A 13580-nucleotide genomic window follows, 5' to 3' on the forward strand; every position below is an offset into this window, starting at 1 on the left:
TTACACATAAGCCCTCTGGTGTCTCATTTTCTTCATCTGTATAACGGAGTTAATACATACCAACTCCAGGATGGGGACAAATTAATGGGGGCAGTGCTTGAAAAAAGTGTCTGGCATATAGTAAAGGTTCAGTAACTATGAACTATTATTACTGTTGTTGCTATTATTCCATCTATTAATACAAGTATTTCCATTTCTCTATGATGTTCATATAACTTTAAAGATAGTTATGTCTGGATGATAGGATTAAGAGTGATTTAATCTTTCTCTTTTGATTATCTGTAGCTCTAATTTTTCTATAATGCAGCAAATACCATCAATGTGTAAATAATTCAGAAAATGCAGAAATTGCTTTTAAAGGAAAAAATATTTTAACTAAAAAAAATACACCCTGGAAATTACACTTTCATTGCTTTCTGGTCATTAGACCTCATGCTTAGCTGTGTTGGACAAGAAAAAGGCAGTTTGTTTTAATGAGGTAAACACTGCAACAGAAATAGCTTCTAAAAATACATTAATCTTTCTAATTGCCACTTTTCATTCCTAAAACTTGAATTGCTCTCATTTTCACCCTTTATCAGCACCGTGGCCTTTTCCTGAGCACTGCTTCAATGAAGATGTCCATGTAAGGTAAAAGAAACAGATGCAGTGGCTCTGACTTATTATTCAGTTTTGTGAATTATACGCCAGTCTCATTTTAAAATCACTTGTAGAAAAAATAAACCCACAAATTACCAGTCCATAATTTAATCTTTACTGTCAATTTTTTTAAACAAAGTAATCAACAATAAAATGGCCAAAGATGAAAAACATCATAGATTAAAAAAAAATCAGTGTCTCAGAGGCTAACAGAACTGGCCTTTAGTTATTAGTTATCTAAGCCTAGAAAAACAGCATGCTTTTATATTTTAAAGAAACAAATTCAGTAGTATAATCAAACATCAAGTCTCAACTTAAGATTACTTTCAAGATTTGACTAAGATATTTCCTACAGTGAATTGTCTATAGAAGTGAAGTGAAGTGCACCTAAGTCCTTTTGTATACAAGACCACCTATTTCATGGCCCGGTCCTCTTCAGATTAACATTCAAAACAGAAAGTTATACAATATGAATTGTAGATCCCATGCCTTAAAATCACTGCAGCTTAAAAAAAAAAAAAAACAAGTTGAATGTGGTGTGGAGAGGACTAACTTGGTGCCCTTTGAGGTGGCTATTAATTCAACTGTTCACTTAAAAAATTGATAAATAAAGGAAAAGAATTAAAGATGCATCTTGCCTTTTTAGCAGGAACTGAATTTCAGAACAACCAAAGAGTCCAGTTGATGACTGAAGGCAGTGCTTTATAGAAAAGTGCCAGTTTATAAATGTAGATAAAATGATAAAATTAAAAAAATTGTCATTTTACAACCCCTAAGGAAATGATTAATTCGGGCAAGGATATCAGCTGATAGAAGAAGCATTAGCTGAAGAGTTGACAGGGTGCTGGCATAACACCACACATTATCTTCAGATGGCAAGGGAGGAAATAAATGCAGATGGCAGGAAGGGACATGCTGCCACCACCTTAAATACAGTGCTCAATCTCAGCCTCACCAGTGTTGGGACAACTGGATAACATCTATCTCCTGACAATTGGGACAGTTGGAAAAATTTGAATATGGACTGAGTATTAGATGATATTAAGGAATTAATAATTTTTAAAGTACAATAATGCTATTTTGGCCATGTAGGGAAGCATTCTTATTTTCTTAGTTTTTTAAGATACATACTGAAGTAAAAAAAAAAAAATGAACAGTATTTAAAAGTCAACTCCAAGTTTTAAAAGCTGCTTTCTGATCAGGAATGTAAAACTGGCACAATGGTGAACTATATAACTGGTTTCCAAGAAGTGTGATAGATAAATTTTATGGATAAAACAAATTCAGAGAGAGAAGCAATTCCCTCTGCAATTCCCCTTCTTCAACCCCACCTCCCAATATGGCCAGCAGCCCAACTAGTCACAAGGAAAAGGCAAATAGCAAAGCGACAGGAAAAAAAAATGCAGTTGGCCAAAACGTTACTACAGTGATGAACAAAACATCATCAAAACACTAGAAACCTTAAGGAAAACTATACAGAAGATTTAACTTATTTGTGGCCACACCTAAATAAGTTTTTTTTAAAAAAAAAAAAACCAACACCATTAATGGTGCAGTGTGGAAGAGGAGAATGTTTTACAATGACATGGATTAACTCTTTGGATTAGAAGTTGGTAACTTGGGCTATATGGGTTCTAGTTTAGGTTTTGTAGTTACCTCTCTATGTAACAGTCCTTGAGAAACTTCCCTGTGGCCCTTAATGTCCTTACCTCTAAAGTGAAGGACTTGGATGAGAATCTAGAGTTTTTAAAACTTATAATTAAAGGGAAGTAATTAAATATGTAAACATCCACCTCATTAGATGACCTCTAAGGGTGGGCTTGTTCTATAATTTGATGATTCTAGAAGTAAAAGGTTAGTTTTTCTACTGTATATGCAATTCAATTTGTGAGAATTGTGGCCATGTAAAGAAAGCTGATTATCCATTTGGTTAAAAGCAGACATAAAAATTTGTTCTCTCACCCTTTCTCCTATCTGGCATTTTTATTATACTTTTAGTTTTAAAAAACTGATTTTGTTTAATGGTCTGCAACTACCAAAACAAAAACACCTTATGCTTTTAGTGGTCCATCTTGTCAGTATATCTTCCTCACCAAATTACAGAATTATCTGACTCATTGGGATGAAAACAACATATTATCCTCTAGACAGCAAATTGAAAAAAAAAGCAATTTTCCCATCTCTGAGAAAGATAATTGATCTGATTTTGCTGTCAACGTTCTCATCATTCACTCTATTACCCAGACTTGAAAACTTTAAATTATTTTTTACTCTCTCCACCTTTCATCACCCACACAGAGTCACCAAGTCATAATGAGTTAGTTTCTGCTAATAACATCTTACATCAATATCTTCTGCTACCACCTAAGTTCAAGTCCTTATTATCTCTCAGACCTGGATGACGACAATATTCTTTTTCCCTTAATGACTTGTACAGGGTTTCTTTTATTATAAAAGTAATATATGCTCATTATAGGCAATTTGGAAATTTCAGAAAGGTAGACAGAAAATAATATCAGTTACCCACAATCCCTCTGCCTAGAAATGATCATTAATTCTGACCCATTTCTTTCCATTTTTCTATATGTATATTAATGCATTTTTATAAAAATTGGGATTATAATATGCTACACATTTATGATCTGTTTCTTACTCTTAAATCATGAGTATTTTGTTATGAAATTAAATACTTTGAAAATCTAACTTTTCTTTTCTAAACTAATTCTTGATTATTGATGTTTCATTGGTTTCTAATTTTTCATGCTAGAAACAAATGCTGCATTGACCATTCTTGTGCCATTGTTGGATTATTTCCTTAAAATTGATTCCTAAAAGTATAATTACAGGTTCAAAGATTCTTGCTACATTTTACCAAGTTCCCTCCAGAAAGGATATATATATCATTTTACAGGCCCTACCAGCAGCGCATGAAAAATGCCAGGTCCCCACTCACTTGTTAAACCCTGGATGGTATCACTTTTTCGAAATCTATTAGGCTGGAAATTTCTATCTCATCACTGTTTTGGTTGGCATATCTGGTATATATTAGTGAGTCCAAACACGTTTACACAGATATGGGGCATTTGTGCCATGACATTTTAACTAGTCTCCATGCTGCTAAGAGGGGAAGCAAACTCAAATGCCTTTCAAGGGTCTGGCATTTAAGTCAATGTGCAAAACCACAGTGAGAACTGGGAATGGTGGGGCCTGAGATGAATTGAAGAGCACATGCCCTGCCTAAGATTCCAAATTGAAAGGTTTTAATTATACCCCACTGGCCAAACAAAACATTTAATGGGGAAATTCAGATCTAGGTTCCCAGTTTGCTACCATGCTAGTGCCTCCTCTCTCTAATCCATTCCCTCCAGATTATCAGACTGATAGTCCTAATACCTTCCCATTTAAAGCTACTCATAATGTGACCCCAAATCTTTTTCTCAGAAATGCCCTATCCCAACCATCTATTGCTGTCATCGGACCTCTTAGAAGATGATGAAGTTCCTGACAACAAGCATTCTATAGTACAAGAAGCAATGCAGCATAGTAAAAAGAGCGCGAGAACTCTGGCATCAGACAGTCCCGGCTCAAATCCTACCTTATCACCAACTAGTTGTGTGACTGCAGCTAAGTTACTTAACCTCACTGAAGCTCCATTTCCTCATCTGTGAAATGGTACTAATAAGCATAGGGTGGTGACGAGGATTCGATAAGGTAAGATAAGCAAAGCACTTAATATACTGCCTGGCACATAGGAAACTTTCAATAACTGGTTAGAGTTGTTGGAGTGCTTGCATAATTCCCAACCTCCAGCATCTATCATAGCTGGTGAAATGAAGAAAGAGACACAGATAATTCTAAGGAAACTATCTATATCAGTGATTTTCAAAGTGTGGCCCACAGACTATCTCACCAGGACAGGAATCATCTGTGGGCTCCTGTTAAATATGCAGATTCCTGGAACTTGCCCCAGATCTACCTAATCAGAATTCTGCAGGTAGGGCTCAGAAATCTATATTTCTTACAAGCATGCCAGTTGACTGTGACTCAACTAAAGTTGAAGAACCACTGGCTGCCACGCTCACCCCAGACTGTACATGAGGGGTATGATCTCCCCCTCAGGCACCTGACTTCTGGACCTACCTGCCTAGTGGTGCCCTAGCCCCCAGGGCCTGGCAGAGTTACCCCTTCCCTATGAAGATAACTTGGTGAAAAAGTGATCCAGAATAATCCTCCTCTGATAGCATATCAGCCTCCTTGCCTTCCTTCCCTAACCAAGTATCATTGGTGCCATGGTGAATCACCCCCTATTACAAGAATTATTTGGGGATTAAAGATAAAAAGAAATTATTAGCAATAGTAACACTTATTAAGCACTTATACAATATGCCAAGCACACTAAGTGATTTCTGTTAATTATTGTTATTAAAAATTTAATATATATAACAACACTATGAGGCAGGTGCTACTGTTACCTCCACTTTACAAATGGGAAAACTGAGTCACACAGAGACTTTTTACCCAAGGTCAAAAAGATGGTAAATGACACAGCAGAGATTCGAATCCAGACAATCTGACTCCAGAGCTCAGGCTATTATCTCCTATGCTGTATTACTTCCCTAAATTAACTGCCTTATGCCTGATATTACTAATTTAAGAGATATACAATGATATTGATATTTATTTCATTTAGTGTCTTTATTATTTCATTAGGGTAAATGTATTTATCACAGAAACATCAAACCCTTTGTTTTCATAATGTCTTAGGTTTTCTAGCCACAAACTCTAGCATGAGCATCTGCAGGAAACCAACTGTTACAGTTGGGGTAGGTCTGCTCTACTTCCATGTCTTTGGAGTCCAGCTTGCCAAGCAATAGCATGAAGAAAATGCATTCACTTACCCTATCTTTATATTTCTCCACAACAGGTTTAACAAATTATCCAGGAGTCAGAAAGCCTGCCTATTAGGCTAGCTTCATATAGGAGGCTCACCCACACCCACACACGTTTTGATAAAATATGTCCCCTAACTCAGAGGGAGAATGAAGGCCAGGGATATAAGATGGGAAAAGTATTATGGGGACTTCTTAGCTAGTATGCTTGGCCTGAGATGCAATATTTAAAATTAGCTCTTCTTTAATCTGTTAGATAAATTTAGTTTAAAAGAACCAATTTCAAAATGAAATTCTGATACATGCTACAACATGGATGAACCTTAAAAACATTGTGCTAAGTGAAGGCAGCCAGACACAAAAGGACAAACAGCATATGATTCCACATATATGAAGTACCTAGAATAGGCAAATTCATAGAGACAGAAAGTAAAATAGAGGCTTATCAGGGTGGGGGAAGGGGGTTGGGGAGTTATTATTTAATAGGCATAGTTTCTATTTGGGATGATGAAAAAGTTCTGGAAATAGTGGTGATGGCTGCAAAACATTATAAATGTACTTAATGTCACTGAACTGTACAGTTAAAATGGTAAATTTTATGTTACGTATATTTTACCACAATTTTTAAAAATCCCATAGCCTCCAAAAAAGTAACTAATTTCAAACTCTATGAAGTTAGTGCTTACCAAGGTATCATCATTCTGGTCTCCAAACATTTCTTTAAAAATCTTGCCAGGATCAGGAATTGGAGGGAATATAATGATCTTGAGCCTTTAAGAAAACAGAGACATTTTGGTTCTAATCTTCCAGTCCATAGGAGCATCCCACTTAAATACAACCATATTGAAAGAAGGTGTGAACACAAGACATAGTACACAAGACATCTTCAGTGACAAAGCAGTTGTGAAGAAATTTCTAAAATAGGCTAGGGGAAAAAAATCAATGTTCTAAATGTATCAAGTTTGGGTGGAGCAAAGGGGCCATCAGGATAACCAAATTACTCATACCCTATCATTTAAATAATACTGTTATACTTTTAATACACCAGATAGGCACTTGCTGTGTATAATTTTGAAAACAGTTCTGAGAACAAGGTACATTCCTCTTTAATTTGTCTTTTCTCTTCTTACTTCTCTCCTATTTTTGAATCTTATAGCACTCTTTGGTGGGTCTGCCTCATCACCCAGGGTGTGCCCCAGGCTTTGGTTTTTTTTCCTCGTCTCTATCTCACATGCTTTATGAGCACCCTCTTCCGGTCTTAGGGGTTTAAATCCACTTACATGCCTGGGACTCCCAAAATTAAATCTCCAGCCCAGATCTCTCCCTTAAACTCCAGATTTGTGTACACAATTGCCTATTGAACATCTCTACTTGGATATCTAATAGGTATCTCAAACTTAGTGTGTAAAATTGAAGTCCTCACCTTTCCTTTAGACCTAGCTTTCCTCACAGTCTTCTCTGTCTCAGTAAATGGTACGGGCATTCACTCAGTAGCTCAAGCCAAAAATCTAAGAGGTATTCCTGAATCCTCAATTTCCCTCATATCTCCACAGACAAGCAGTTATCAGCAAGTCCTTTCAATTCTACTTTCAAAATATATCCCACATTTGACCACTTCTTACTACCTCCATTGCTCACTCCCAAGTAGAGGCTACTCTCATCTTTCTTCCAAAACACTACAATGCTTCCTAACTAATCTACTTCCATTCTTGCCCATCTCAATTCTTCACTCAGCAACCACAATGATCTTTTATGACAGTAAATCAGATCACATCCCTCCCTGGCTTAAAACTCTCCGATGCTCCCCTATCATCCTTAAAGTAAAATCTCAGTTCCTTGCCATGACCCATGTGATGTGCTCGGCCAACCTCTCCAGCCTCACTTCCTGCCACCCTCCCCCTTGGACACTCTCCCCATCCAGAAGCACCAAGTTCATTCCAGCCTCAGGGCCTTTGCACTTGCTGGCCTTCCTGCCTGGAATGCTCTGTCCTTGAATATCTGAATGGTTCATTCCTTTACTTTGTTTGACTTTCTCCTCAAATGTCACTTTCTCAGAGAGCTGTCTCCCAACCATCCTATGTAAAATGTGCGTCCTATCACTTCCCATCCCTGCCCCACCAACTTCTCACTGTGTGTGTGTATCTCCTACTAGAATGTAGACAGGGACTTTGTTCTGTTCGCTGCTATAACCCCAGTACTTAGTGCCTAGTACGTAGACACTCAATATATGTATGTTGAATGAATGTTGAAATAATGATAAAATGTCAGTTCTGGATCCAGTTTAATAACATTATTCTAACCTTAGGTATTTACTGCAAGAGCAAGTAACAATCCGTATAGTGAGACAGAGAAAATAAAACATCCTCAAGGAATAAGTAAGTACCGTATTTGGTGAAGTTCTCTTCCCTACAGCATTAGGTAGCAGTCTACTTTGCATTAATACCAGAGAAGTCATTTCATTAGTAATGGTCTCTATTTCTGTAACTTCATTCCAAGAGTTACTGACTAACTGCTGATAAATTAGGCATTTGAAAGAGTATAGTGAACATAGGGCCTATTCGACAATCCTAAACCCATGCAAAAGGAGCAATGCTTGAGCAGAGCCCTAGGAAACCAATCCAAAACTTTCCTCACTGGAAAATGGGCAAAATAATACTTCTTTGCTATATCATGCTACCAAAAGCCATTTATGGCCAAAATGCTTCTAATACATAGAGCAAACATAAAACACCAGCACAAAGAGTAATGACCATATCAACCAGGCTAGCAGAAACCGTAAAACCCGCCTGGGCGGCTGTCTTACCTTTTTAGGTAAAGCAGAAGGACTATGATTGCCCCTGCAACAACGACTGGAATGATGAGTAGCATGGTTATGTAGAATGTGGGATTGGGCTTCTCACCTGGCAAATGGAAAACAAATAGAAAGACATGAGAAATAAAACCCTTTTAGTAACAAACCAAGCAACAATTCCATTAGCTAGTGAGATCACAAATATTTCTCCTCCCTACCCCAATCTATTTTCCAAAACTCTTCATACATCTTATCTTCTCTTATCTTAACAGCTAAAAAAAACCCCAAAAAGTCCTGTTCTGGTGCCTGAAATTCCCTGAATGAGCAAACACCTTAAAGATTACAGGAAATCAGGGTATCTTTAATTAGTTTTAGATACTATTAACAATGATGTTATAGTTAGTAAATGTGTCATCTCATTAGCAGTGATTATCTTTTCTTAATGGTTACTTACTACTATTAAATACCTAAAATAAGCCTAACAATAACCACTGCTACTACTATTCTTAAATGAGCACCTACTATATATCTGATACCATATGGGGTGCTTTTACATACTTATCTCATATCTATGCTATAGATAGTATTATCTCCCATTTATACAGATGAGAAGGATAAGACTCAGAGAGGTTTAATAAATCATCCAGAAGCGTTTAGTAAATGACGAAGTCAGGCCTCAAATACAGCACTGTCCAATTCCAAAGCCTGCTTTGCTACACCTAACACATATAATGTCATTTGTCTATTTATACATTCATTTTTCCCACTAGGGCATGAACATCTAGAAAGCATCATCAGGGCCTAGCACCATAGTTTTAGGCAGCTACTAAGATGACCCCAAATGATTCCTGCCTCCTGATATTTACACCTTTGTGTAATCCCCTCCTCTTGAGCGTAGGCTGGACTAATGGACTCATTTCTAAATAACAGAATAGCTGCAGTGATGGGATATCATTTCCAAGGTTAGGTTATAAAATACCTGACCTTATGAAAATGGTTTCATAAAAAACCTTTTCCCATATTGGGTGTTCTCTCATACTCTCTTTCTTGCTCGAATCACTCACTTGGGGAATCCAGCTCCCATGTCACGAGGTAGCCCTGTGGGGAGGTCCAAGTGGCAAGGAACTAAGGGAAACCTCCATCCTAGTTTCCCAGGGCTGTCTTAAATTACCACAGACTTCTAGCCTGAGCAAGAGCGAGACCCTGTCTCTACTAAAAATAGAAAAACAATTAGCCAGTCAACTAAAAATAGAAACAAAAAATTAGCCAGGCGTGGTGGGTCGCTCCTGTAGCCCCAGCTACTTGGGAGGCTGAAGCAGGAGGATCACTTGAGGTCAGGAGTTTGAGACCAGCCTGACCAAGAGTGAGACTCCGTCTCTACTGAAAATGGAAAGAAATTAGCTAGACAACTAAAAATATATAGAAAAAAATTAGCCGGGCATGGTGGCACATGCCTGTAGTCCCAGCTACTCGGCAGGCTGAGGCAGTAGGATTGCTTAAGCCCAGGAGTTTGAGGTTGCTGTGAGCTAGGCTGTCGACACAGCACTCTAGCCTGGGCAACAAAGCGAGACTCTATCTCAAAAAAAAAAAAAAATTACCACAAACTTGGTGGCTTAAAACAAGAGAAGTTTATTCTCTCATGGTTCTGGAGGCTAGAAGTCCAAAATCAAGGTGTCGGCGGGGCCATGCTCCCTCTGAAGGCTCTAGAGAAGAATCCCTCCTTGCCTCTTCCTAGCTTCTGCTGGCTCCCATGAGTTTTTCTTGGTTGTAACTGAATCACTGTAGTCTCTGGCTCTGTTTTCACATGGCCTCTTCCCTGTGTGTGTGTGTCACTCTGTGTCTCTGCGTATCCTCTCCTCTTCTTATAAGGATACTAGCCATTAGATTGAGGGTCCACTCTAATCCAGTATGACCTCATCTTAACTTGATTATATCTGCAAAAACCCTATTTCCAAATAAGATCACATTCACAGGTATTGAGGGTTACGACTTGCAAACACATCTTTTTAGGAGACACAATTCAATCCGCCAGAGCCTGAATCCAGCAACCAGTGAGGAAAGAAGTTTTCCAACAACTACATGAGTGAGCTTGGAAGTGGATTCTGTAGCCCTAGTCAAGTCTTCAAATGAAAGTATAGTCCTAGTTGCAGCTTGAGTACAACCTTATGAGACCTCTAGCTAAGCTGTGGCTAAATTCCTGACCCACAGACACCATGAAATGGTAAATATGTGTTGGTTTAAACTGCTTAACTTTGGAGTAATTTGTTATGCAACAATAAATAAACTAATACAACCAGGCCTGGTACACAACTTGTTCAGCTTCTCAATTAATAAGAAATTAACTACCTCAACAACGTGTCTCTCTGACTTTTAGACAGCTGTTTAAAAAGTTTTCAAGTTGGTTCTATATATCGCCCCCTGGAACCACAAAAAGGAAAGCCTATTCCCTCTTCTACTTGACAATACCTCAAATATTAGAATTCAGCAATCACGACTCTTCAAGGTTACTTCATCAATTGTTCCTCATCAAGTTTTGAGATTTTTCAACATCCTGACTACCCTTTCAAAGACAGATTCTGTTCTGCCAATGCATCTACTTCAATGTGGTGCTCAGAATAGAATTACTGCACACTTCCTATGTGGCCAGACTACTAAATCCCCCCCCCCCCCAGCTTCCCAGCAGCATTCTCTTGTTCTGGGTGTAGCACTATCACTGCTATTTAAGACTGTATATGCCTTTTAGGGATATTTAAGGTTCCCATGTGGAGTCACATTGAGCTTAAAATCAAATAAAGCCATATACCCCACCCCACAACACACATATCCATAAAGTGTAGGTCTTTAGAATCTTGTACTTGAACCTGCCTTGTTCAGCCTTTCGATTAATAAATGATGTTTTTTTCAAACCTAGATACAGGTTTATCTCTATTAAATGCCATCAAAGTCACTGACCCACTCCTGATTCTTATCAATCAGCACATAGGACAGTCCTCTAGCACTGTACAATCTGCAGATTTGATTATGCCTGCCTTCTATACTTTTCATGTTGTTAATATAAAGGTAGAGATGGGACAGAGGATAACACCATTTGGATTGTGGTTTCCGTGAGCTGTATACTGTAAATTAACCCTGAATGATTTGACAGTGATTAAAAAGAAAATAAATTTTAACTGTAAATACTCTCTGGCTGACATCAAGAAAGCATGACAATCCCTTTCCCCAGTCTATTTTCTGCTTTAGCTTAGTTCCCATACATCAGTGTTTTAAATTTTAGTGAAATCCTGTTCTCTTACCTATACTCATCGCTTGACTCCAATTACTCCAGAGTTTGTCATCCTCATAGCATAACTTATTTGTTTTGACTCTTATTCTGACTGTGTTGAAAGTATCAGGAAGAACACCAGGGACCATGAAACAAATCGTATCCTTAGATATAAAATAAAAATACACAGGGAATATTATCAGTTTATTCTCTCTCTTTGCTATTAAATCATAATATAATTATCTGCCAAAATATGTATATGATTAAGACTTGGACTGCAATTCAAATTATCTGACTTTGACTCCTGAAAAACAGTTGGCAAAGTAGTTTGTTTTTCTCAAAGCAGCTCAAATTTACACTATGCTTGCCCTACCCCACCCCCAATTCCTCCGAGTCTAAGTCCAAATAGCTAATGTTGAATTTACTGACCTCCTCATTTCTCTCAAATTCTAAGTTCTGACATCTAGTGTCTTCAACCTGGAAAATACAAACAAAATGAACAAGTCCCAAATTTTAAAAAACGCATTTTATATCATTTAGCCATTTCTAACAAACTTCCTTTTATCCTGTTAAAAGAAGACCAGGTACAGTGAAAAAAATGTTGGCCTTTTTAATAAGTGGTGCTGGGTCAATTACATATCCACATGGGAAAAAAAGAATCTTGACCCCTTCCTCACACTATTTATAAAATCAATTCCAGATATATTGTAGATCTAAAAGTAAAAGATAAAATAAGTGAATAAATAAATAAATACAGAAAGCTTTCAGAGGAAAATGTAGGAGAACATCTTCATGACTTTGAAGAAGGAAAATATATCTTAAACAGGATTTTAAAAACCCACATTAACCATAAAGGAAAAATTTTTATAAAGTCATCTACATTAAAATTGAAAACTTCTGTTCATCAAATGATAGCCTATTAAGGAAATAAATAAATAGGCAATATGCAGAATGTGAGAACATATTTTCAATTTCTTTCTTTTTTTTTTTTTTGAGATAGGATCTTGCTTTGTTGCTCAGGCTAGAGTGCAGTGGTGTCATCATAGCTCACTGTAACCTCAAACTCCTGGGCTCAAGCGATCCTTCTGCCTCAGCCTCCCAAGTAGCTGGGACTACAGGTATGCGCCACCACACCTGGCTCATTTTTTAAATTTTTCATAGAGACAGGGTCTTGCTATGTTGCTCAGGCTGGTCTCGAACTTCTGGGCTCAAGTGATCCTCCTGCCTCAGCTTCCCAGAGTGCTGGTATTACAGGTGTGAGCCACTACGCCCAGCCTATATTAGCAATTTCTGACAAGGGGCTTGCATATATATATTTCCCCCTACAGATTAATAAGGAAAAGACAGACAATCGAATAGAAAAATTGGCAAAAAACTTGAACAGGTACTTCACAAGAGGATATGCAAACTGCCAATCAATATATTAAAAAGTGCTCAACTTCACTGGTCATCAGGGAAATGCAAATTCAATCCACAAGATAACGATACACACCTACCAGAAAATACTAAGTGCTGGCGAAGATGTAAAGCATCTAAAACTCTCAATTTCTGCTTAGTAGTGTAAATTGGCACAACCATTTGGGAAAACTGTCTGTTATTATCTACTAGAGACAATCATATGTAAACTTATAACCCATATGTACCTATATATATGCCAAACAGAAATGTATGCACATATGCACCAAGAGACAAATGTGAATGTTCATAAAACTCCAAACTGGAAACTATCCAAATGTTCATCAGTGTGAGAATGGCTAAATAAAACATGGCATATTCATAAAATGGAATGAATGCAATGAGAATGAACCATCTGCATCTACAGGAAGCAATACTGGTGAATCTCATAAAAACAACGTTGAGTGGAAGAAGGCAGACACACAAAAACGTTCATTTTGTATAATTCTGTTTATAGAAAGTTTTAGAAGTAGCAACAAAATGAATCTATGGGATTTAGACTAAATGGCTCCCATTAGCATTTGTGAAGAGCTGAAAGGCCAAC

General features: G+C 37.5%; 1 protein-coding gene across 1 annotated transcript in view; it reads right to left on the reverse strand.

The window, feature by feature from the left end:
- IL13RA1 (interleukin 13 receptor subunit alpha 1) overlaps positions 1-13580 on the reverse strand; it is a 52906-nt gene that overhangs the window by 5699 nt on the left and 33627 nt on the right. Inside the window, exons 7-10 of the mRNA XM_069463312.1 lie at positions 12011-12058; positions 11613-11745; positions 8332-8428; positions 6215-6299 (exon numbers count right to left, since the gene is read on the reverse strand). Coding sequence (XP_069319413.1) covers positions 6215-6299; positions 8332-8428; positions 11613-11745; positions 12011-12058 — 363 coding nt within the window. The remainder of the gene's footprint in view (positions 1-6214; positions 6300-8331; positions 8429-11612; positions 11746-12010; positions 12059-13580) is intronic.

This window comes from Eulemur rufifrons, chromosome 30, assembly GCF_041146395.1.
Source record: "Eulemur rufifrons isolate Redbay chromosome 30, OSU_ERuf_1, whole genome shotgun sequence".
Lineage (NCBI taxonomy): Eukaryota > Metazoa > Chordata > Mammalia > Primates > Lemuridae > Eulemur > Eulemur rufifrons.